The sequence below is a fragment of the Maylandia zebra genome, linkage group LG14 (genome assembly GCF_041146795.1).
Source record: "Maylandia zebra isolate NMK-2024a linkage group LG14, Mzebra_GT3a, whole genome shotgun sequence".
In the NCBI taxonomy this organism is placed as follows: Eukaryota; Metazoa; Chordata; class Actinopteri; order Cichliformes; family Cichlidae; genus Maylandia; species Maylandia zebra.
This window is the reverse complement of record NC_135180.1, coordinates 327,484-351,757: the sequence shown is the minus strand read 5'-3', so window position 1 is coordinate 351,757 and position 24,274 is coordinate 327,484. Positions and strand designations below refer to the sequence as shown.

The window sequence follows — 24,274 nt, the reverse complement described above, 5'->3', positions numbered from 1 at the left end:
TCATTGCAGCTAATGGCTCTCCCATCAAAACGTTTGGGGAAAGGTTGGTGACTGTTTGTTTTCATGGCCGGGATTTCCAGTGGAACTTTGTTGTTGCCGTTAGCTCTGTACCTATTTTGGGTGCTGATTTCCTGTGTGCTCATGGACTGGTTGTCGATGTTGCTAACAGACGTTTAATTGATGACATTACCTCGGACAGGGGCCCCCAGTTTGTTTCTGAGCTTTGGTCTGCTATGGCTGACGGCCTGGGAGTCAAGGTCCACCGCACCACAGCATACCACCCGCAAGCTAATGGGATGTGCGAACGGTTTCACCGGTCACTTAAGGCCGCGCTCCGGGCTTCCTTAACAAGTGGCGACTGGGTCAACCGTCTTCCGTGGGTTTTGCTGGGATTGCGTAGCGCGGTTAAAGAAGACCTCGGGGTTTCCCTGGCTGAACTGGTCCTCGGCCAGCCTCTCCGGGTCCCTGGGGAATTCTTACCTGAGAGTCCTCCCCCATGTTTCGATACCTCTTTGTTGCCTTTTCGCCCCCCAAGAAACTCATTTCCTGTTCCTGGTCCTGTGCACCACTGCCTGCCTGACACTTTTGTTCCGAGTTCGAACTCTGCTCGTTTCGTTTTCATCAGGCACGATGCCCATAGGACTCCGCTGCGTCCACCATATGACGGACCATACAGGGTTCTTAAACCAGGCAACAAACATTTCATTTTGGACTTTGGCGGTCGGCAGGAAGTTGTCTCTGTTGACAGACTTAAGCCTGCACATGTTATGCAAGAGGATCAGGTGGTCCCGGCCCAGGCCCCAGTTGATGTGGGAGACGAATAAAGAAGGAGTGAGAACTGAGAGCTCTGTGTCGTTGATGCTTACCTCCACAGTACTTCTGGGCTGCTCAAATCAAAGCGGCAATGTTTTATTTTGTTAATGAGCAAACTCCAGTGTGGGTTTCTATGGAGTCTATAGAAATCAAAATTCCCCCTAACTTATATCTTTACTCAGCCGACAGGAAGACACTAAATATGCAAACTAAGAACCCCTTTTTAAAAAACACTATAATGATCTGGTTAGAAACACATAACTACTTGGGAGAAATGATCCAACTGTCTTGGTTTACTCTGATATTTGGAAATAACAGCTTTCTTCCTGGTAGGGCGGATGCAGGATTTAAATTTTGGTTCGATCAAGGTATAAGAAAAGTGTCTAAGATAAGATAAGATAAGATAGAACTTTATTAATCCCTCGGGTGGGTTCCTCTGGGAAATTCGACTTCCAAAAAGCACAGCAACGACCGAAGTTACAGTTACAGAATTGTTATATATATATATATATATATATATACACACACACACACACATATAAATACAGAGACAAATATAAATAAAATATACAAAGGGGATAAATAGAATAAATACGAATAAAAAATAAAAATACAAGTGAATTGCACATTTCAAGTATTGAGTCTATTGCACTGTTGACTATTTACAAAAAGTATTGCACAAGGTATCTTACAGTGAGGTGAAGAGGCACTACAGCTTAGTTGTTCCCTCCTTTGTCCTCCTGTTTCCCCTCCCTCTCCCCTCCAGAGAGGAGTTAAACAGTTTGATGGCGTGTGGGACAAAGGAGTTTTTAAGTCTGTTAGTTCTTGTCTTGGGGAGAAGCAACCTGTCACTGAACAGACTCTTCTGATTGTTTATGGCCGTGTGCAGAGGATGCCCAGCATTGTTCATAATGTCCATCAGTTTCTTTAATGTCCTTTTCTCTGCCACTGTCACCAGAGTGTCCAGCTTCATGCCGACCTTCATGCCGTCTGATAAATTTAGGAATAATACTTTTATGTCTTTTGAACAACTTAGAAGTACTTTTTCTATTCCTGTCAAACATTTTTTTTAGATTTCTTCAATTAAGACATTTTATTCTTTTTTTTTTTTTTTTTTTTTTTCTCTTTTTTGGAAGTGACATCAGAAACAGCAGCATGTGACATCACGTGATGGCGGAGCTTCAGTTCATCCTTTGTCATCCTTTTTTTTTTTTTTTTTTTTTTTTTTTAATAGGACAGGGGGAAAGAATGAAAGAAAGAGGGGGAGAGGAAGAAAGAAAACCAAAGGGGAGAAGAGACAGTGAGAAGGGGGGGAAGAGAGAAAAAAAAACAAAAAAAAAACAACTCCTGGGTCACCTGTATGGAGAGAAAGAAAAACAAAAAAAAACAGGGGAGACAGCAAACAACAAAGAGCAACATAATAATAATAAAAAAAAAAAAAGCACCATCACAATAAACTAGCTAGTCATAGATATCAATAGTTACTAAATAGTAAACGATATTGTGCAGCACGCAAGATAGACAGCGCACAGTGTGCTTTGAGGCAGCAGCCAAGAAAGCTGTAGTCCGCATCTGTGAATACCCATGTGTACACCTGTGTGCATACCTGTGTGGATCAGCATGCTTGCATTCCAAAGGTTTCTCCGTGTAATGATCTGCTAGAGAGTGTGGGGAGCCACAGCCCTGTCCTCTATGGTATCAAGCAGGTATGGAGGAGATCAAAACTCCAGACATCCAGAGGCCCCCAGAACACAAGAGACCAAGGAAGACCCACAGAGGGGCAGCCGCGCCACTGTCCCAGTAAGAGCTAAGGAGAGTCCCAGATGAGAGCTCATTCAGCAGCCGCGGAGCAGAAGCCAGGGGGAGTTGCAGTGACGCGCCCGTGAGCTCCGCCGGCAGCCAGCTGTGCCTGAGTGACCGAGCCCCAGGCCGAGAGGCCGGGGGCACCCCACCTCCAAAGTGGCCCGAGCGAGCCCCAATAAGCGGCCGCCAAGGAGTGAGCCGGTGTGTACCCGGACGCCCACCCCCAGATACAAAGAACCACCAACGCACCGATACCTGAGGGAGTCCGCCACCGGCAGGGGAAGTGGTGGTGGGTGGAGATAGGCCTCCAAACCTTGGAGGGCCCGAGATGTCCCCAGAGAGGTGGCGTCTAAGACATTTTATTCTAACCACACAAGGTGACAGCTTAGAAATCCCCACCTCCTCCTCTCTAGAGAGCACAGTTATAAAGCATCTAAATGGGAGAGGCCGAGTTTCTGCATTGTATAAATTATTTATGGAAAATTCCAAAGAATCAACAGAGTCTATTTTAGAGGCTTGGAGGAAGGATTTGCAAATGGATATATCTGATGATGAGTGGTATAAATCATGCTCCTTGGCCCAGAGTCAGACATTTAATGTGCAATCTAAACTACTTCAATATAAATGGTTAACAAGACTCCGTCAAAAATGCATCATTTTAACTCAAACATCCCAGACTCCTGTATTAAGTGTGGAGTGGACAGGGGCACTTCATTTCACAGTACATGGGAGTGTCCACATGTGAAAATCTTTTGGGAAAAGGTAATAAATCTGTTAAGTCAAATCACTGGTGACGTGATTCCACTTCATCCTAAAATATGTATTTTAAATATATACCCGAATAATTTTGTACCTGCTGCAAACAACAGAGCTCTGTTAACGACTGGACTTTTAGAAGCCAAGCGCTGTGTTGCTATGTGCTGGAAAAATCAAAAAATATGTGGACTATCTCAGTGGCTTAATGGACTGACATCTATACTATCTATGGAGAAAATAACTTATGCATTAAGAAATAAACTGTTTGGGGCTTTGTGGTAAAAATTCTACAACTTTCTGGAGAACTGCAGCGTGCACACTGTGGACTTAACGGCCTGAAACTCTAACTTGATTTGTATATCTGCTCTTCCCTTCTGTTATGGTTTGCTTTGTTTTTGTTTCTACTACTATGTTGTTGTTGTTGTTGTTGTGGTATTTTTTTTATGTTCACGGTGCACCATGTAAAACTGGTTAATACCAATAAATAAATGTAAAAAAAAAAACAACTCTACTTTTAAGATTAGGCTTCAAACTTTCCTTTTTGCTAAAGCATATAGTTAGGGCTGGACCAGGTGACCCTGAATCCTCCCTTAGTTATGCTGCAATAGACGTAGGCTGCCGGGGGTTCCCATGATGCATTGAGTTTTTCCTTTCCAGTCACCTTTCTCACTCACTATGTGTTAACAGACCTCTCTGCATTGAATCATCCCTGTTCTTAACCTCTGTCTCTCTTCCACAGCATGTCTTTTATCCTGTCTTCATTCTCTCACCCCAACCAATCACAGCAGATGGCCCCGCCCCTCCCTGAGCCTGGTTCTGCCGGAGGTTTCTTCCTGTTAAAAGGGAGTTTTTCCTTCCCACTGTTGCCAAAGTGCTTGCTCATAGGGGGTCATATGATTGTTGGGTTTTTCTCTGTATCTACTGTACAATATAAAGCGCCTTGAGGCGATGTTTGTTGATTTGGCGCTATATAAATAAAATAGAATTTTGAGGTGTAACATCGCAAAAACTGAACGATTTGAAGATAGGGATTTGGTTTTGACTTGGAAGCTGGAGGTTTGCAGAGTTGAGTCTCCTGATTTGTGTTTAGTTTTGTGAAATTTTTTGTATTGGTTTTACATTTGACAACAAACTAAAAAAGGAAATCCACTCATTGTTTTAATGTTTATAGTGTTATGTCAAACCGCGTGGATCCACTGGGCATAGGCATAAAAGGCACCTGATACCAAAGTTGCAGGTATGAAAACCCTGTACCAGAAGTGAAAAACTAGGTGGCTGTAGCTCAGAAGGTAGAGCAGATCATCTGCTGATTGGAAGGTTTATGGTTCAATTCCTGGCTCCCCCAGTCTGCATGGGTGTGTTGGATAGTGCTTTGAGTATTCCAGGAGAGTAGAAAAGCACTATGTAAGAATCAGTCCATAATGGTACAGGTTAGCAGCATGTTTGTACAAACACTGCAAGTTGACTGCAACATAAAAAAAGTTAGCACCTTATTCCTCTTGATGAAAACTCAGGAAATATCTGCATTTGTACTTTCCCCAATCCACCAACTTGCACCATTGAGTTTATTGGCGTATGGATTAAATACATGATGTGAAGCATGGAAGAACAGAGACCACTTTTAAGAGCAGAATTCAGATCAATTTATTATATTTCCATCATGCATTCATTTCATGCTGAATATGTGCAATACATACACAGCTGTATGTTAAGTGTGGCACAATACCAACAATATGCTATTTGTATAAACACAAAAAAATATGGTAAAAGCGAAAGGATGTGAAATTATTCTGAAATTGATGATGACGTCAGGGTTTCTCTCTTCAAGCTGCAAAAGAAGCAATAATTTAGTGAAGCTACAGTAATTTTTTGTTGCTTTTTCATTTACCTGAAAAACTGTATTAAAATATCAGGTTATTGTCAAATTGGTGCACATTTGTTGGACAGGCAAAAAAAAAAAGGCTTCCTGTAGGTGTTCCTGTTTGTAGTTCTAAAGTATTACCTCACGGGTAGAGGAATTCCCTCTCAGACAGCTGACCTTCTCAGTGTGGATAGAGGTATTCATCTTCAGCCCGGTTACCTGAGAGAGAAAAAGAGCCGGTAAAAAGACTGAGGGTGACTCTCTTTACATGTCCAACACACTTAAAACTTCAGTGCTTCAAGTCCTGTTAACTGCTCAGTTTGTTGTACAGCTCCACTAAGGAGCAACATGTGTTGGTGTGCTGTGCTCGAGTTTTACTTGGCTCATAGTAGTCATAGAGCAGGACCACAGCAGGCTTCAGGTTGTCCACTGGGAACTCCTCTATGAGGTCCAAGCTGTGTTCTACAGGTGTGTCCTTCACTAACTGCACAGGAAAAGACACAACGCACTCGTTAACAAGTACAAAGATCATCATCTGGTATTTCTCACTGTGATGTCCTCTCACCTCTCGTAAGTACACCACAACATGATCTTCCCTTTGTTCAACACGATCCACCAGCTGGGCACCTTTGAGCTGTGAAAAGACAATGTTTAGTTCAGTTATCTTCACTCTCACTGTGGGAATTCTTACAAAATTCCTGTGAGTAAAACGTCATAACTGACCTTGTCATAAGACTCCGGGTCTGGGACGTGTCCAGAGAGCAATTTGATATCCAGGATCACCATGTTTGTAGTGCTCTGCGTTCCAGTGTATCTGCAAAGAATCACTCATGTTACTGACTGGTGCTAAGCATAGGCTATCTGCTGATTTAGCATGCTGCTAAAACAATACCTAACCCTACTTCCTGGATAGGTTTCCAACAACTACGCCACAGCAGTCAGTTATACTTGCACTTTAATGTCCATCAATTTTACAGTATCTGCAGCCTGCTGTGTGATCGGTTAGCATAACTGAGACTAGCCTCGCCCTCCAGACCAATCACTATGTTTGTGATTGGAAAGGAAGGTTGTTGTTGGGGTTTGGAGTAGAAACTACTACATTTCTCAGATGCACATCCAGCAGGGCCTTACATTCCTCTACTGTAGCAGTAATGTGCTTACTGAGTACTTACTGGGACTTTATCAGCAGAGTGAGTTTGGGTCGGGAAGACTGACTGTTGTGGTTATACTGCACGTTAACCTCCACGCTCAGAGTTGAGGAACCATAAGGATTTGGGATGTTGTACCGAACAGCAATCTGAAACAAAGTTAGCCAAGAAAGATTTTATATTAGGATTTCTGCTCTATTTTCCTATAAAATATGTTAGAAGAAACAGATGTAGTATGTAGCATAGATTAGGTGGCTCCTGCACAGGAGGTACAGGTCACCTACTGATCGGAAGGTTGGTGGTTCAATCCCTGGCTCCTGCAGTCTGCATGTCAAATATCCTTGGGCAAGATACTAACCCCAAGTTGCTCTCCGATGCATCCATCGGAGTGTGAATGGGTGTGAATGGCGTTAGAAGCGCACTCAGTTTAGAGACAGTGCTTGTGAGAATAGGTGTGAATGTGGCATGTTGTATACAATGCTTTGGGTACTAGTAGAAAAGCGCTATATGAGAATAATTACAGTAACACAGAGTAAACTTGGCTTAAAAGAAAAAAAATCGCCATTGGCTACAGTTTTGACTATGCTAACATTTATTTTTTTAATTTAAATGACAAGTGAACAGTGACTTCATCTTTATTTGGAACAACCAGGTTGATATGGGCACTGACCTGCACAGAAACACTTGTGCTGCCTTTCATCTCCACGATGTACTTCCCTGCTATGTTTTCCACTATTATCTCCTCCTGGTAGAGCAGTCTGTTGTTTCGGTTGACGTGGAACGTAACCTGGCCACCAGGAGTAGCAACTGCCACTTTGCTTGAGCCTCCTTTTTCTGAGCCCTCTTTGCTTGAGCCCTTAAAACCGAACACCTCAGAGGAGTAGAATGCCAGAGCCTGAAGAGCCACCACTGTGTCCTATATAAGATGCAAATACAAAACAGAAACTACTTTGAATACGGTATATTCATATTAATACGAACATTCTCTCACTCACACACAGTAAACACTGGACTGAACATTGTTGCAATCATGGGTCAATGGCTGACCTAACTGAGGCTTTTATATACACTCTATGGGAGTTCACTACCTGTGTTGAGGAGAAGCCTCCATAATAGGTCTGCTGCTCAGTCAGCCACCTCACGATGCTGAAGGCATAAGCCAGTTCTTCACTGGTCGGGGAAGCACTGATTTGGGCCAACAGCACGTAGGAGCTGATCTCCACTGACAGGGAGGCGGACGTTTCTGTTGATTTCTGAGTCCAGTAGATGAAACTGCCTGAGAGCCGCACACAAACAGACACAGAGACACGACGTAAGCTGCATTTCTGATGACGAGGGATTGATGGGTTCCTGCATGAGGCACCTTCACCTTGCTTTTCTGCAACCTTGTCGAGGTACTCTAGAAGGTGAGCGCGGGTCTCCACGTCTCCTGCCAGGGTGAAGACGTACGCCAGCAGAGCTGTAGTGTAGGTGTTGCTGAGGTCATTCATGGAGTCTTTGAGGCAAGCCAGGCTCTTCTTCACCACAGAGTTCTTTAACAATTTTCACAATTAATGTGTCAGAACAAAATTCAGTATACTGATCAAAACAACAGGAACAAGTTTCAGAGTTACATGTCAGCAGTATGTCAGTGAACATGGTCTTATCTCCCTGCAGCAAAACAGAACAGATGTTGATGTCTTTTATGTGCATAATAGCAGTCAGTGAGTGAAAGACTTTTTAATTATCACAGTGAAGAATGAAAATGTTTTTGTTATGAGATTTGTTTTTAAATAAAGCTGATAGTTGAGGCTGGATCAGGTGAGCCCTTAGTTACGTTGCAATTGGCCTTGATCTTATACTTTCTGTTGTGAACCCCTTAAAACTTCTTCTGTCATACTGCTATAAAATAATAACCACAAATGAATAGAAAAATAAATTCAAATTACACATCAAAAGACTAAAGTCAAACAGGGGGGAAAAGCCCCCAAAAGACAAAGGCAAACACGCCACGGCTCTCTGTCCACAGATGTCAGCATTATAAACCCGTGGTGTGACCTAGTGAGCTTTTCAGTTCAGCAGGATACGTCATCATCTCCAAAGGAAGAGCACACACATGTGAATTCTTTCAGCCACAGGGGCATCTACCTACTTTTGCATATTTCTTATTCTCCAGAAACGTCGCAGTGATGTACGCAGTGAGAGTGACTTCGTCCGACACGCCACCCTGTGGATAGAAAACCATCAAAGAAACTTTATCAGCAATGTGCCTCCAACGTGCAGGGATGTGAATTTCTAACCTGCGCATACTGTAGACAGTGTGAGTGTCGTGTTTCAAAAATGTGTCCTACATATTCTAATAAACAGTAGAGGTTTTAGATATGGGCGACATGGGCGGTTGCCCGGGGCAGCATCGTGGTTGGGGGCGGCATCACGGGCATTGGGAAAAAAAAAGAAGAAAATGCTCGTACTCATGCTCCCCCGACGTCAACCAGCGCATACTGGGAATAGCATAGGCACCGATCGGTTTCCTATCGCCCATTTGCTGGGAGTAAGGGCGCCCTCCGTTTGCGAGGTGCGCCTGCTGCTTGCGGCTCAGAGAGGAGAGGGCGGGGCTGCGGGGGAGTCTCTGATCGGCTGGAGGGGCATCTAATAACCAACTCGCAAAATAAAACAAAATAAAAACAAACCAACAAACACGAAAACACCAGACTTCATGATACAGACTTATAATTTGCACCGATGTTTTTTCGAAATTCTATATTCAAAAAAAAAAGCGAGAGCCCTCGGTGCGCCTGCTCGCTGCTGAAGTCAAAGTAAACTTTATTGTCATCTCCGCTACAGACAGTCCAGCATATAGAGACGAGACGACGAGGCTCCAGTTGCAGCTGTGCAAGTAAACAAACAATAAATATAAGAAGAGTAAGAAAATAAATATACACTTTAGGACTCGGGGTAAAGGATCAATAACAATTTAAAATTTACAGTTTGATGATTTAAAGTCTCACACAAGCCATCGAAAGGGGAGGGGCCAGCTGCTTCCAGATAGAGCACATTTCATTCATAATGATGTAAATCCAAGCCCACTATGTGTTCATGATCTGAATCCTGGGTTGTGTGAAATCCCAGAAATCAACCTTAGACAAAGTGAATCTGTGAACTAAGGTGTAGGTCTGTTAGGTTATGTTGTGGTGATCCTCGAGTCCTCGAGGAGTTGTGTTCATACTGGAGTGCAAAATTAAAACCAATGGAAGATGGACAAGAAAAGTTCAAAGCCATCAGGTGCTCAGTTTAGAAAAAAAGAGAAAAGAAGAGGAGGAGAAACGAGCAACAGATGCAGGTAAGCAGATGTGTGATTGGATAATGGCAGCTCATCCTGAACCAATCAGAGTCAGAATACTTTATTAATCCCTAAGGAAATTATGTGCATTACAGTTGCTCCAAGAAGAAATGGTAAAAATAGCAACAGTAACAGACTAAACTCCAAACAATACATCATGTTACAGATTTTAATATTAATTGTCAGTTGTTGATTTGTCCAGTTCTCATTGTGTGACGAATTATGATGGCTGTTTGGTAGCTGTTTGCATACAATGCATACTTCATGTGTGTGTGTGTGTGTGTGTGTGTGTGTGGGGGGGGGGGGGGGGGGGGGGGGGGGGGGGGGTGCCAGAGGGAGTGTTCGCCCAGGGCGCCAAACAGGCTAGGACAGCCACTGCTAATAAATGTAACTTCTACCTCCAGATCCAGTCATTGTTTACATATTGTAATGTGATCTAGGCTGGTATTATTTATGGATTATTCTATGAGTAACAGTTTTCTAAGTTCTGACAGGCAGTTTCATGCTATACAAGTGTACCTTCATGCCAATGTGAATGAGTCTCCCTGACATTTTAAAACAGCCATTTTCTCGTTGTTGATTTTCCAGCCATGTGTTAGACTCTTCAATGTTTCTGGGATCGATGTGAATGAATTTCTCAGCTCGTGCAAAACATTTCACCACAAAAGCAGTCAGCCTGAAAACAAGTAAAAACACACAAAAAACTACAGTTTTATTACCGTTTAAATGTAATTTAAATATTTTTGGAAATGCGAGTGAGAATGATAACAGGATGAATCACATTTCATGAAGAGGCAACAACCTCACAGCAATTTCTCTTGTGTCTTAAATGTGGGACACCATATAACTGTGTGAATAACGAGTGATGTTCTCACCAAGTGCTTCCCTCCCCTGTTCCAAATGCACTGTAAGAACCATCAGTATGCTTGTATGTCAGCTGATTTTGGTAGCCTGTAAAAGAAAAGAAAACTGATGTACGTGACAGAAAAACAAAAACATGAGCCTCTGAGAAAGAGATACCACACTCTTTGGAAAACTTATTTTCTTATTTTGGTTTAGAAATTCTTATCTCACTGAGTGATTACTTCATACTAGAAGTGAGGAAAAGCAAAGCCCAAATGTAAGTGAAGGAGGGTGTAACATGGAGATTTCCCTGCAGACATGCTAACAGATATCAGGTTGTAAGCTGTTTGGATGGGCTTGAGAAAAAAGCATGGCTGATTGCGCTGGTCTGTGCAGAGTGAACAACATCAGACTCCATCTCGTTATTCTGGTGAACCACCAGTGCACAAGTGATCTACAAACCCTGACAGCAAGTAGGTGAATTCTCCCATTTCAATATCGCTAGCTATCAATAAAGAACAACTTACTGCTTAAAAAAACCGAATGAAAGTGAATGGTACATTGGTTTCTAACATAAAACTACTGAATGCAGTCAGCGGCAGTACAAAAGTGACCAATTTTTTAGTTTTAGTCTCTTTTTTTCCCAGTGAGTCGTCAGTTCTGAGATTAATAATTATCCCTCACGTCATACTGGGCTCTTTTTGTGCCACTTTTTTCATTCGTATGAACGCCATTTCCGCTGTGTTGGGTGTAACATAGCCAAACTTGCCACCCGGTTTCGTTTTTGTAAAAAATTCAAATTTTCAGTCTGATTTTCTTACATCAGCCTAACACGGCTTAGCAGCAAAAATACTCACACTCATCACCCTAGGGACCGTTTTGTGCCCCATTGAAACCCATTATAAATGCTATTTTTCACGGCAAAAAAATTACGGTCAAATCGATCGTGATCGGTTATGTTTTCGTTTCCGTTTGCAGTACTGGCCTTAGAGTTGTAATTTTTTTATTTGTCCACCGGGTGGCGCCCTTGCTCCACATTTGACCCCGGGCTGGAAAACAGCGGACTGCTTAAACAGACCTGCGGGAAACGAAGCCTCATTTCCGGCGTGCAGCAGCGGCTTCGCCCGCTGATCGGGCGGGACCATTTTCGGCCCCTAGGACCGTTTGAGGGTGCTTTTTTTTTTTAATCAACAGGAAATGACGTATTTGTTGTGACGTGGTACCGGACGTGTGTGTTGGAAAAAGGGGTCCGACGCAACATGCCCCGGTCATCGTCGGGAGTTAACCCGGGAGGATGCACTGATTTCGGCCTAGAGGAGGAGCATTTGCCGCCTGGAGACCATTTTCTGGTCCTGAAAAAAAAAAAAAAAGGTGATCGAAATGAAGGTTGGTGCCAATCTTTAGTCCATCTAAAGGCCTAATTATAATAACAATCAAATATTACTTCAAATGTTTTTTTTTTAAAATATTTCGTTTTGTTTTGGGGGGCTAAAAAAAACGGTGCGCTCATGTAATTAAACTGCGATTAAAAGGGTTAAAACCCCCGAAATATAATTAAAACTTTACATGGATAGTTCAGGGAGAAGTAGTTTTAAAAGACTGGCTAATTTAAAGTGGAAAAAAATATGAATATATAATCTTTTTATAGCATTTTTCGGGCGTGGCAGAAAATGGTCCCCAGGGTGATGAACGTAAGTTTTTTAAAGGATGACGTGATTAATTAGCTAACATAAACCAATGCAAGCTGCAACCAACCACTGTACTGTCACAAGATGACGCTACAAAACCAGAACCAGAACTTTAAGCACTTATTTCTTGAATCCAGGTTCCTATTCAGAGTAAATATATCGCAGAGTAGCGCTCCATGGTGTAAAATAGGACAGGGAGAGACTAGCAAACATGTCTGAAGCACTACACTGAGGATATGTCATCATAAGCTGAAAGCTGCATGGCTTTCTGTGCTCTGCACACTGTGGTTGTGGTACTTTTACATATAAATGAGGATCTGTTACAGAGGAGTTCACACAATCAGACACATCTTGATGTTGCACAATGGCTCCTAAAAGAATATTTCGGAGTGCGGCTTGAGGAAAAAAAGATAAAAGTCTGTATGTATCGATTCTATCTGAATAAATTTGACAGTTGAGTTTCTTACCAGAAACTTATGTATGAACATACTTAACAGTAAATAGACACAGTTCATTTTAACCTGAGATAACAGATTTAAATGATGATGATGATGTTTCTCTGAGAACATGCTTGTTTTTTGTCAGCCTGTTCCCCAACTCAAGGGGAATTTTTGATTGATTGTATGGCTGGCATTAGATGTTATCTACTTACCAATGTTTGTGTGTGTGGTTTTTGTTTGTTGTTTGTTTTGTGTTGCAATTTAGAGTTGGCTTTTAATTTTGAACAGATTCAATTTCATATACACACAGTAGTTTTCACCTGGCAAGCACTGGCTTAAAGTAATGAAGTTCTCCTTCATTTTAGCTGATGTGTTTGTCATTAGAACACGCTTTATTGGCTGTTTGCTTTACAGCATAAGTAGAACTGCAGCATCATGCATAATGATAAGAGCTAGTGTTTTTCTCACAACATTAAAAAGGTGTTTTGGTTTGCTATTTTAACATAAAACCTATGAAATGTCCAAATTGCTCAAAATTCTGCTCATATTTTATTAATATACATTTTAAAATAAAATAAGAAATGTAATTCATTTGCCTTTTTCTACTTTGTGTATATGTGTTCCTCTTCATCTAGTTATGAGCATGTGTGTGATTTGTATATAGAAAATCCTTCAGAGCCTTCAGTTTTCAGGCCCCTCTTCTGTGGAACCAGCTTCCAGTTTGGATTCAGGAGACAGACACTATCTCTACTTTCAAGATTAGGCTTCAAACTTTCCTTTTTGCTAAAGCATATAGTTAGGGCTGGACCAGGTGACCCTGAATCCTCCCTTAGTTATGCTGCAATAGACGTAGGCTGCCGGGGGATTCCCATGATGCATTGAGTTTTTCCTTTCCAGTCACCTTTCTCACTCACTATGTGTTAACAGACCTCTCTGCATTGAATCATATCTGTTATTAATCTCTGTCTCTCTTCCACAGCATGTCTTTATCCTGTCTTCCTTCTTTCACCCCAACCAATCACAGCAGATGGCCCCGCCCCTCCCTGAGCCTGGTTCTGCCGGAGGTTTCTTCCTGTTAAAAGGGAGTTTTTCCTTCCCACTGTTGCCAAAGTGCTGCTCATAGGGGGTCATATGATTGTTGGGTTTTTCTCTGTATCTATGAAGCGCCTTGAGGCAACTTATGTTGTGATTTGGCACTATATAAATAAAATTGAATTGAATTAAATTGATTGCAATATCTTTAGCTTTTAGTTTGGTTCACAAAACTTCAAGATTTTATTTTCAACATTTTCTACTTAAAGTATGTTTAACTCAGCTGGTAGATCTGGCTTTGAAATGTCCTAACCTAGGCATGACTTTTGCTTTCCTTGCTTTAGCTTTAGAGAAGTGCTGCACTCACCAGTGATTAGATAACTGGTAGCCTTTTCCTCGATGGTTGAGGTGAGCTGCTGTGTGTCTTTCAGGTACTCGAGGATGAAGATGTTGGGGGCGAGGAGAGCCATGTTCTGCTCTCCACATCCACTTGGCAGCTGCAGCAGACTGTCGAGGTTCTTCAGAGCCCGACCGAGAATGTCACCTGATGGAAAAAAGTCTCACTAAAGCTGAACATGTAACTAACCCATCATCTAATTTCAAATGAGTGAAAACATGCCAACAACCTAGAAAAATACCAAATACATCAAATGCAGTACTTTGTTGTAATCCGATGGTACTTTGAGTATGCTTGCTAAGCTTAAAATCAACTCATGAACTTCTAATAGAGCAATAGGTAGGAAAAAACAGCCTCACAGCATAGTCTTTTAATATTAATTGAAACATTATTTATATATCATATGTAATTTTTCATGTAGTAGGTTTACCCAGGACTGATATAAAAGCATGGGCAGAATCTTCAATCACATTGTACGGAAGTTCAACCAGAACTTCTTCCCTCACAGTTTTTCCTGCACACAGACAAAAACAGCCACGTTACATGGGGAAGAGTACAAGTGTGGTCATTTCTTCTATTAGTTTAGTGAAATTAAGTTAACATTTATTGAAATAGTGGTATTAAAAGAAAACTGCTCTACTAGGCGATAGCCTTAGAAAACCATGCTGACCTTCTGGGAGTAGTAGCAAGTTGAAGGTCTTTGTCACCTCAACTCCCTCTGGCTGAGGGACATGAAGATATAGCATTAACATTTATACCAAGATGGATTGACTTTCTCCCCCCCAAAAACTAAGGTGGTGAACACATTAGCATCTTGTGTTTATGGCACCAACCTTCACTATGAGGGGTTTTGTCACCACGTCGATGCGACCTCTGTCTGGAACAGTTACGGCCCCAGAACCACATAAATCCACTGAAGCCACTGCCTCAGCAGACACAGTCACTTCCACAACCCCTAAAACACATCAGCGAAAATGACTTTCAAAATCCTGCAAACGATCAAACCCTCGTTATTCAAGGGATCTCAGTGTCTAATGATTCAAAGGAGAAGTGGTGGGAAAAGGGGCACATGGCTCCTTCACACTGAGACCCTCTAGCATTTGCTCCAAAGCTTGACCCTCACCTAAGGCCGATGGGGTCAAGCTCCAGCTGAAGGTCTTGCGCTTGCTGGCACACAAACAAGATGTGGTTTGGTCACCAAACAGGGAGGTGAGGGTGTAAAGTGAGGAAGATGCTGGTGTTACAGTGATCTGTTCCAGGGACAAACAATACATTTTAAATATAGACTCTTTTGAGGAACAGGTTTAAATGTGCTCAGTATTTTCATTCATCTCAGAAATACTGAAGTTTTTCTTTAGTAATTCTGTGATTCTTTGCTGCTCGTCAGAGTTTAAGTAGCAGGACAGATTACCATCATGCAGCTGGTCAGGTAGCTGAAGACAGTTGCCTTCAGTTCAAAGAACTCCCCCCGGATGATAGAGTAGGGCATGGTGAGCTCGAGGAAGAAGGGCTGGAAGACTTTCAAATCTTCACGAGGAGCCAAACCAAAACCCTCAGAAGACAAGCAGAAAGCCTCCGTCTCCCAGGTGGTGATGGTGTCTGGGACGGTGAGGGTCATTTCCTCTGTGCCCGATTCTCTGAATCAGCCCAAACACACAAGAACATTCTGTCAGGGGCTAAAATATACTCAACAAAACGTTTTTGCAGTGTGTTTTAAATGATGCAGTATTGGACACATTTTTGCTGAAGAACTTCTAACAATAGCAGCACAAATGTTTAACCTCTTAAGCCCCAACGTCCCCTGATATGGGGGCAAAAGGCAGGAGATCAGTTAGGCTTGAGAGGTTAACTGAAGCTACAATTCCAAATCAGTGATTGTTAATTTATTTCAAACAGGTAAACAATATACAGGTACATTTAGAAAAGAAAATAAGAGAGAAAAAAATACTAAACAAAAGTCAGCACATTTCAATATTGCTACTGTTCTGATTCAGTTACATGTCGAGAGGGAAGAAGGAAACACTTATTTAATCCCACCCCTTTGCCATAAATGATCAGTTAATATTTAGTTGCTTCCTTACTGATATAACCTGTAACAACAATAGTGAACAGATTTCTGATATACTATACACTATAATATCACATCATGATTTTTTTTTTTTAAATAGAGACATTCACTTAATTTCAATATTTTCCTTTTCTTTATAGTTTGAGAAGATCATATTTTTATAACTCTTTTTGAACAGTTTTATGTTTGGACGTCGCTTTAATTCCATATTCAGACTGTTCTACAGTTTCACTCCATGCACAGAAACACAAAAGCTTTTTCTTGTAGTACGGACCTTCCCTGTTTTGAAGTTGCAAAAACTCCTTAAATTATAACTTCCTTCATCATCAAAAAACAAAATGCACATAAAAATACTCCAAATCTTGATGGGAGAACTGGTGAATCTTTGGTTTCATTATGCACTCAAAGACTTTTCTCAAGCACTTAATGTTTATCAAATCAGTTTACAACACAAGCTCACCTAACGTCTACCAGATCCCATATCCAAGTCTCTGGGAAGAAAGTACGGACTGTTTTTATGGGTGAAATGTCAGGAGGAAGTGCCGGAGCACTAGAGGCAGCTGCATCTGGTATTCTCTCTAATATGTCCAACTTGTATACTTGATAAGGACCCTTCCAAAAGCACTGGTCTACAAAGAAAGCAGAAAAAGAGATTGAAACAACCATAAAGATAACTGCTTCATTTTTCTTTCAAATGATCAGCATCACTCTTCAAAGTCACCTCGATAGTATTCTCTTCCTTTGTACTTGAGGCATGAAGGCAACTGAATAACCAAGTTGGTTGCCATCTTCAGTCCTACACTCTACATAATCCAGCACATACAAATAGTTCATTACAGGAAAAACAACAAAAAGCTTTTTACTAAATATGACTTACAGGTACGTATGCAGATTACCTGGAAAACAGTGTGGGCATCATTTCTGCCACTCTCAGGAAACGGCAGAATTGATCTTTTTGGTCTCACTTCCATGCACTCTATAGGATCTTGAACCTCATATGGGACATAGGTTGCTTTCCTGACAGGAAGCAAGTCATAAATCTGAAAGAAAATATGTATGTATGATCTTTCTACTGTACACTCTTACTCTTGCCAGCTGTTCAAAAGAGAAAAGGAGGGGCTGTGCATTTGGTATTGAGCCTTCAACATCCAACATCCCACCTGACCTGGTGGTCGTTAAAAACGCTGTTACCTTTTCAGCATTCAGAGTCTTCCCCGGCTCCTTGATGAGGACACTCTGGTCGATGGCACTCACACCACACAGAGAGTGCGGCAGGGCCGTCACCTGGAAGTTGGTCTCATCTCCTGGGACAGCTGAAGGTGGTACAAAATGTACCGACACCTGATGCACACAAAACCCAAATGAAACCATCCAGATGTTAATATGTGAGGTGAACTCTGGTGGTGAACAAAGGTGAACTTTGAACAAATATTTGGCAAGTAAAATCATGTGATACAAATGGATCTGACTGTATTCTGTATAAATAAACACCTGTAATTCGAAATGACCTCAGGTTTTGTAATGTTTTGTAAAATCTAATCTAAAATAATGAACATGGAAACATTACAATTTGGCATAAAATGATAACAATAATCTTTTTGAGTTGAGGTTACTCACTTTGCAAAGTACTAAAAATTAGTTTTAGTAAAATTAGCAACATTTCAATTTCAAAAAATCTATTTTAAGTTGAAAAGAAGATAATTATTTATAGATTTTTTTCATCATTGTAATTTTCTGTTTGAATACTTTGAACATTGAGCTGGACAGGTGACCGATGGATAGGTACAGAAAACCATATAAAAAGTGTCACTTCATGGCCCGTGTGACCATGGTAACATGAAAACACCATGCTTACTCAATGTGTTGCTTGCTTGTGGAAAGTTAACTATTTAAACATTTATGGCCAAATTACATATTTGCGCATGAACTGGCGTACTACAGTCAAGTCTGATTTGCATGTGATGGCTCCAGAAATCTTTAACCATGACATGAAAGAATTTTTGCTGGTACACCTACGAGTAAATGTTATTTCAGGTTAGCCTTATTGGCTATCTTGATATTGATAATTTTGTAAAAGCGTCGACTAAGTAATCTTTACTGACCTTGTTAGTGAAGCACTTCTCAGTGGAGAATTCAGCACTGTGAGCGATCACATTCTCACTGGGGAGGACAGCATAAGCCACAATCTGGATGTCTGGTGTCATCTCAGGAGATACAGTCAACTTCAAGGACACCTCGCCCTCATTCACTGAAACACAGAGCATCAAAAGCTACTTTACTGGGAAAATTTGAAAGTCAAGATCAAAGCCATGTTTAGCACACCTGTTTGAGATGTAACTTTAAGCTCTTGATGTCCGTGAACGGAAATAACTCCTCTGGACAAGACCTTGATAATTTTGGAGAAAATGACACAAGGAGACAGTCAGCAGCAAATATTCACTTCCTTTCTTTTTGCCGTTCTGCTTTGGTTCTTTCATGTGACTTGATTGAGTAAACTAACGTGACTGTTAAAGCTATTCATCTTAAATTTTAATGAAAGCACCTACACATTAAAAAACAAACTTATTCCAATGGTGTGACTTTGACTTTCTTGGTCAAGCGCTTACAAATGATCACACCTAAATAATACCAAAATGTTACCATACAGGTTCTTATCATGGTGTAACAGAACGTTCAAACTCCACGCTGTCATTGAATAACATTAAGGCCTTTGACATGCATCTTTCTACTATGTATTTTCTCACCAGATACATCAGATCCACAGAGCCTGGGGCCTCTCCCACGATCGTGTACCAGATAGATATGGCTTCTTCTGTCTCACACGGAAGAGGTTTGTCCTTCGTCTTTACCTCCAGGAAGCTAACCGTTTTATCATCAGGAGAAGACGGTTTGACCATGGACAAAGTGTGAGTTCCAACCTCAAAGAAAGCAGTTCTATATCCAGCATAATCCAGAGTCGGCGCCAGGCTTGCCTGGTTGTGGAACAAAACATAAATGAACGAAGGAGGGGAACATTTGGGCAGAAAGTTTTAGCTGTTCATGAAATCACAGCTATTTTATATTATAATATATATATATATATTTATATTATAAATGTCAGTGCAGCTTTTCACTTACATGGAGTTGGACGTCCCCTTTTAATTCGTTTGTGCTAAGTGAGAACACGGCAACACCTTTCTCGTCAGTTTTTACATTTTGTATTGAGCTCAGGGAAATGTCTCCCTCAAAGAGGTACACGATGCGGTCAGGAATGGGTTCACCATTATGATAAACAGCTTTGACCTGTTGAAAGGAAAACGATGATGTGTGGATCCACAGGATTTCAGCTGTATTACAAAATGATGATAACTGAGAAAAACACTTACTTTTCCTTGCACATTTGTTCCTGGTTCATAAATGTCGGGAGTATCAACAAAAGACACTCTTCCAAGGACATATGAAATCGTTATGCTTTGCTTTTGTGATATCAAAACACCTGAAAAAAAAAGCAATAGATATGATATATTGTTACAATACACCAAAGTGCGTCGTTACAATAAACTAAATATGAATATAGTCTTGCCTGTGCCCTCCTCTTCCATTTTAACGGTGATGTCCAGGATATCGTTCAGTGCTGTTGAATCAACTTTGTTGAAGTTTGACATGTTGACGGTAAAAGTGGTACAGCCTTCCTTATCTGCCTAGAATATATTGTGAAAACAAAATAAAAGTTGATATTAGCCGTTTCTCAGCACGACAGCCATGGTGATACCCGTCATCCGAGTTTGCTCCAAGAGTTTAGCAAAGCAAATCATTCAGATCTGACACAAACATCACATATATGCACATTTAAAGCAGTGGATCAGACAGTCTTCAGACAAAACAAGCCTAGTGCTGAAGGCCCTAAATACAAGGGCCTTAAGTTAGTCGGCCTTACACTTACTATTACTACTATCTTCTTTGCTTTTGCGTTAAAGTAATGACTGATAATATCTAAACACTACTGGTCTGTGCACACTTACAAGGACTAGTTTGACAAATGACTCTTTGAAATTTGCTGCTTTTCTTTTAGTGAGTTTGAGTTTTGCTTTGGGCTGTTGCCGTGAAGTCAAACAATTCAAAAAGGTCAAACCAAAAAATGTTATTAATATTTTTACAAGGATTTTAGAGATTAAAACATTTTAATTTGAAATGTGACTGACAATTTAAGAGAGTTCCCTCTGAAACACGGAAATACTGAAGAAGGCACAAACTACTCGGATACTTGTAGTCTGAGAGTGAGTTGTAGCTTTGCAGGGATACTCCACACCAAGTTTACGTTTGGTAACATTGTAGTGGTTGTATAAATTATGTATATAGTGAATGCGTAGTGCAGGAGTTTACACATTCCCAACAAAAAATGTTTCTGGTTTGCTTCCAGGAGGAGACATAAATCTCTTTGGGATTGCGCCAGGAAAGGCCTCGTGCCTTTAAAACATCACTCAACTAAATGAAATGTTTGTGAATAAGGGAGCAGTTATAATTCCTGCCTAATTTATTTTAATCGCACAAACAAACTTGAGCAGAAATTTGTAATAAAGAAGAAAACACCCTCTATGCGAACTTTGTTTCTGCAGTGATGAAACTGAACCTGTACCTGCTTCGTCTCTGAGTGACACACAGGATTTGTGTCATCATGTGAATTACTCTCATCAATGTGCTCTGCAACTCTGATCCACTCTGAACCGTGAAAATGTCCCAGAGTAGGTCGGCACACACCTACAGTGACCCTTCCTGGCACCGGCTGCTTAAATGTATACCTGTTAAAATTAAAAATAAATACATAAATAAAACAAATAAGAATAAAATCTAGTAGACATCTGTCAGTTTACTTACTTTGAACATATTTGAGCCTTAAAGCTCTGATCTCCAACACTCACTTCGTCAGGCACTTTTATAGTTACATCGAATTTGGGCAAAACTGGGGACAAAGTGTCCGTGTCAGTGTTTAAGCTTCACTGCAAATGGGAAGAGTGTAACAATCAGCCCAACTTACCATACTTCTCCACCGTGAAAGTGTAATATACTTTGGATTCACCCATGGTCACAGTGATTTTGTATATTCCCTCACGAGCCTCAGAACTCAAGAAGTATGAAAGCTGCAGTATTTTGTTATCTGAATTTGTCTTGAGCCACTGCCCGATCCTGTTCCCGCTTGGATCCTGTTACATGCAAAATGAAAGAATATAATTAAGAATATAATTAATAACCAAATACGTGGGTCAAAGAATTATTACTTCTCTCAGTTTGACTTTGAAAGGTGTTAATCATACGTATATACAGTGTTGGGGAGTAACGGAATACATGTAGAGCCGTTACGTATTTAAAATACAAAATATGAGTAACTGTATTCCGTTACAGTTACCGTTTAAAAAGGTGGTATTTAGAATACAGTTACTTTGTTGAAATAAATGGATTACACGGCGGTACTTTCCTGTTTCATATTGTCGCGGGTCAGGACTGTTTGGGTTTTGTTTGACAGCTACGTTCTGTTGTTCCAGGCGGCAGCGTTACGGTTGCCATGGTTACAGGGCGACGCTCTCTCTCTCTCTCTGCGACTGTGTGTTTCCTGGGTGAGAGAGCGCCTTTTCGTTGTTGTTGTTGTGCTAAGCTAACAGGCAGAATGCTACAAGCATAGCTCTAAAGAATGTAGCATCATGGGCAGTGTAGTCCGTGCTGCTGGGAGAATGGACTGCCATACACGTTATGTGTCTGTGAGCACGAGGAGGGAGAAAAAGGCGAGTGGAAAGGTATGAGTTGTCGTCGAGGAAAAACGGGAGCTGGAAGCATGTAAATATAATAATAACCACTTCAGCCAAGAAGAGTGCCTGACGAGCCCAGTTGTAAGTAAGCTATTAAGACTCGACTGTACGCTGTGTTCGTGTTTTCCTCCGAAACATTAAGCAGCCTTTCAACGCCTCTCTCTGTCTCTCGCAAGAAAAGTTGACCCACACAACAAAGTAAAGCTATTTTTCGGCTACGAGCCGACAGGGACCCCGCCGTATTAGTCAGAGGTCCCTTTACTACAGTTCGGAGTCGCGGACCTTCAGTAATAGTAATAAATCACACAGCAATAGTACATTCACGTTGTTGTAAAAAGCATGATAATATATTAAGTAATCCAAAGTATTCAGAATACGTTACTGTCATCGAGTAACGTAACGGAATACGTTACAGAATACATTTTAGGGCATGTATTCTGTAATCTGTAATGGAATACATTTTAAAAGTAACCTTCCCAACACTGCGTGTATATTATATGTATTCACACATTAAACTCTTTAAATTAATGCCATGATTTGTTCAAAACAACAATAATAATAAAAACATGAATAAAATAAACATAGTACTATGACTTGTGTGTTCATATTGTTTATTTATTTTTAAATGCACTACTGTGTTCTTACCTCCAGTTCGATGATGTCATACTGCAACAAAGGAAGGGAAAAAGGTTCAAAGAGCACAATGGTTTCATGTCATCTTGCAGTGTTACAGTTATTAGGCTTTTTTGTGAGTGCTCCACACTTTAAAATGATAGCGGCTTCAGATGAATTCAGATGAAGATTTATGTAAGCTACATAATGACAGCTGGGAGGTAGAAACCGCCTCTTACGACTTCACTGGATAAGTAATCCAAAATTCATGGAAGTAACTCATTTTCATTGCATTCATTCAAATGCATAAGCTGTCCGTAAATAGGACCTAACAAAGTTTAAACACTCACCAGTGTACTAGCAGGTCTCAGCTTGGAGTCCAGTGTGACAACTCTGAAATGCACTTCAAGACACATCCAAAGAGACTGCGTGAAAAATGATCTCTAGCAGTGTCACAAACCCTAAAGCTCATTATATTCATTATTAATTATATTATATAACTTCTAATGGCTTCTCTGAGTTTAAAACTGTTGATGTTTGGGGATACATTACTTATACTTCCATATCATGCTTATGCTGCATTGTTGGGACAGATAGCATGATTGCTCATTTTTACCTTGTTGTCCGGGGAGATAGATGGGTTTATCTGTTTGGATGAATGTCTGCGGTTTGTAGGCTCTGATCAGGACTTTTCTGACTTCTTCTGACTGAAACCCGCTTCCTTCAACCTTCACCTGAAAATCCATCACCTCTTCATTTGTCACAACAGGAACCTGGAAGCACAGGATATTTGTTTGGCTATATGTTTTAGCCAGTTGCTAAGTGGGCACATGTTTCGAAACGAACTTGGACCTCACACATTTCGCTCTCCAGCTTTTCTATTAAAGTCATGTGGATGATCAAAAGAGAGAAAAATTCTTTCAAAAACAAACGGGCTATATATATATATATATATAAAAATGCTTCTTTTGGGAAGCTCACCGAAAAAGCAATGCAGGTATGAACATCTTGAATGCACGTGTGCAGTGACATTAGGGTTGCGCTCTTCGCTGTTGATTTCAGGGTGACATTCACAACCACGGGCTCAGTGAGCTCCAGAACGCTGACACAGAATTTGGTCTCAGCTCCAGACTCAAGAACTGCAGGAACTGCCACTAGATATTGCCTGCAGACACAGAGATACACACATACAGCAGTTACCTCTATGGATGTGAAAAAGAAAAAATCTCAAATCAGAATTCATGTGCACCAGTTACAAATTTCACAGGACATAAAAAAAGAATCGATCATAGAGGCAAACTTACGGTCCAGGTCCTGCTTGGCCCACATGCGCCCAGCTGACAAAGGCGCACAACGCCCATGTCCAACTCAGAATCCCAGGTTGACCCATAACTGACTATGATGCTCCTCAGAGTCAGCGTCTGTTAAATAGCTGCCGATGCAGAGGCCCCACCCATCTTCAGCCACACCACAGACAGCACACACCTTTGTTCCCCGTTCCAGGAAAATGAGAAGTAAATATTTTACATATTTCATACTGGTTGACGTGTGCCTTCAACTTTCAGTGGTTTAAATAGAGTTTTTAACTTTTTCATTTGTGCCTTACAAAAGAACTGAAAGAGATCCAGGAGATTGTTTTCTATTTACCCTCTATCATAATTTATATCATACGTTACCATAATGATAATTGAGTGATTTGTATATATCATATTTG

At 40.9% G+C, this 24,274-nt stretch overlaps 1 protein-coding gene across 1 annotated transcript; it reads right to left on the bottom strand.

Annotated features, from left to right (window-relative positions):
* Positions 1 to 5,005: 5,005 nt before the first annotated feature.
* LOC101463668 (alpha-2-macroglobulin-like protein 1) lies at positions 5,006 to 23,941 on the bottom strand. The gene is made up of 36 exons (XM_012919531.4): positions 23,865 to 23,941; positions 23,542 to 23,725; positions 23,177 to 23,333; positions 22,911 to 22,963; positions 22,594 to 22,614; positions 21,183 to 21,348; positions 21,023 to 21,107; positions 20,784 to 20,946; positions 19,731 to 19,848; positions 19,534 to 19,643; positions 19,286 to 19,450; positions 18,913 to 19,140; positions 18,491 to 18,554; positions 18,271 to 18,416; positions 17,360 to 17,509; positions 17,065 to 17,208; positions 16,890 to 16,971; positions 16,629 to 16,797; positions 15,512 to 15,737; positions 15,224 to 15,350; positions 14,934 to 15,055; positions 14,771 to 14,822; positions 14,531 to 14,614; positions 14,071 to 14,247; positions 10,576 to 10,651; positions 10,220 to 10,376; positions 8,513 to 8,587; positions 7,751 to 7,913; positions 7,470 to 7,657; positions 7,052 to 7,297; positions 6,406 to 6,530; positions 5,957 to 6,047; positions 5,799 to 5,867; positions 5,612 to 5,717; positions 5,375 to 5,452; positions 5,006 to 5,200 (listed from the first exon to the last, which is right to left on the bottom strand). The coding sequence occupies exons 2-35, from the start codon at positions 23,590 to 23,592 to the stop codon at positions 5,415 to 5,417; spliced, it is 4,194 nt and encodes a 1,397-aa protein (XP_012774985.2). The 5' UTR covers positions 23,593 to 23,725; positions 23,865 to 23,941; the 3' UTR covers positions 5,006 to 5,200; positions 5,375 to 5,414.
* Positions 23,942 to 24,274: the final 333 nt, after the last annotated feature.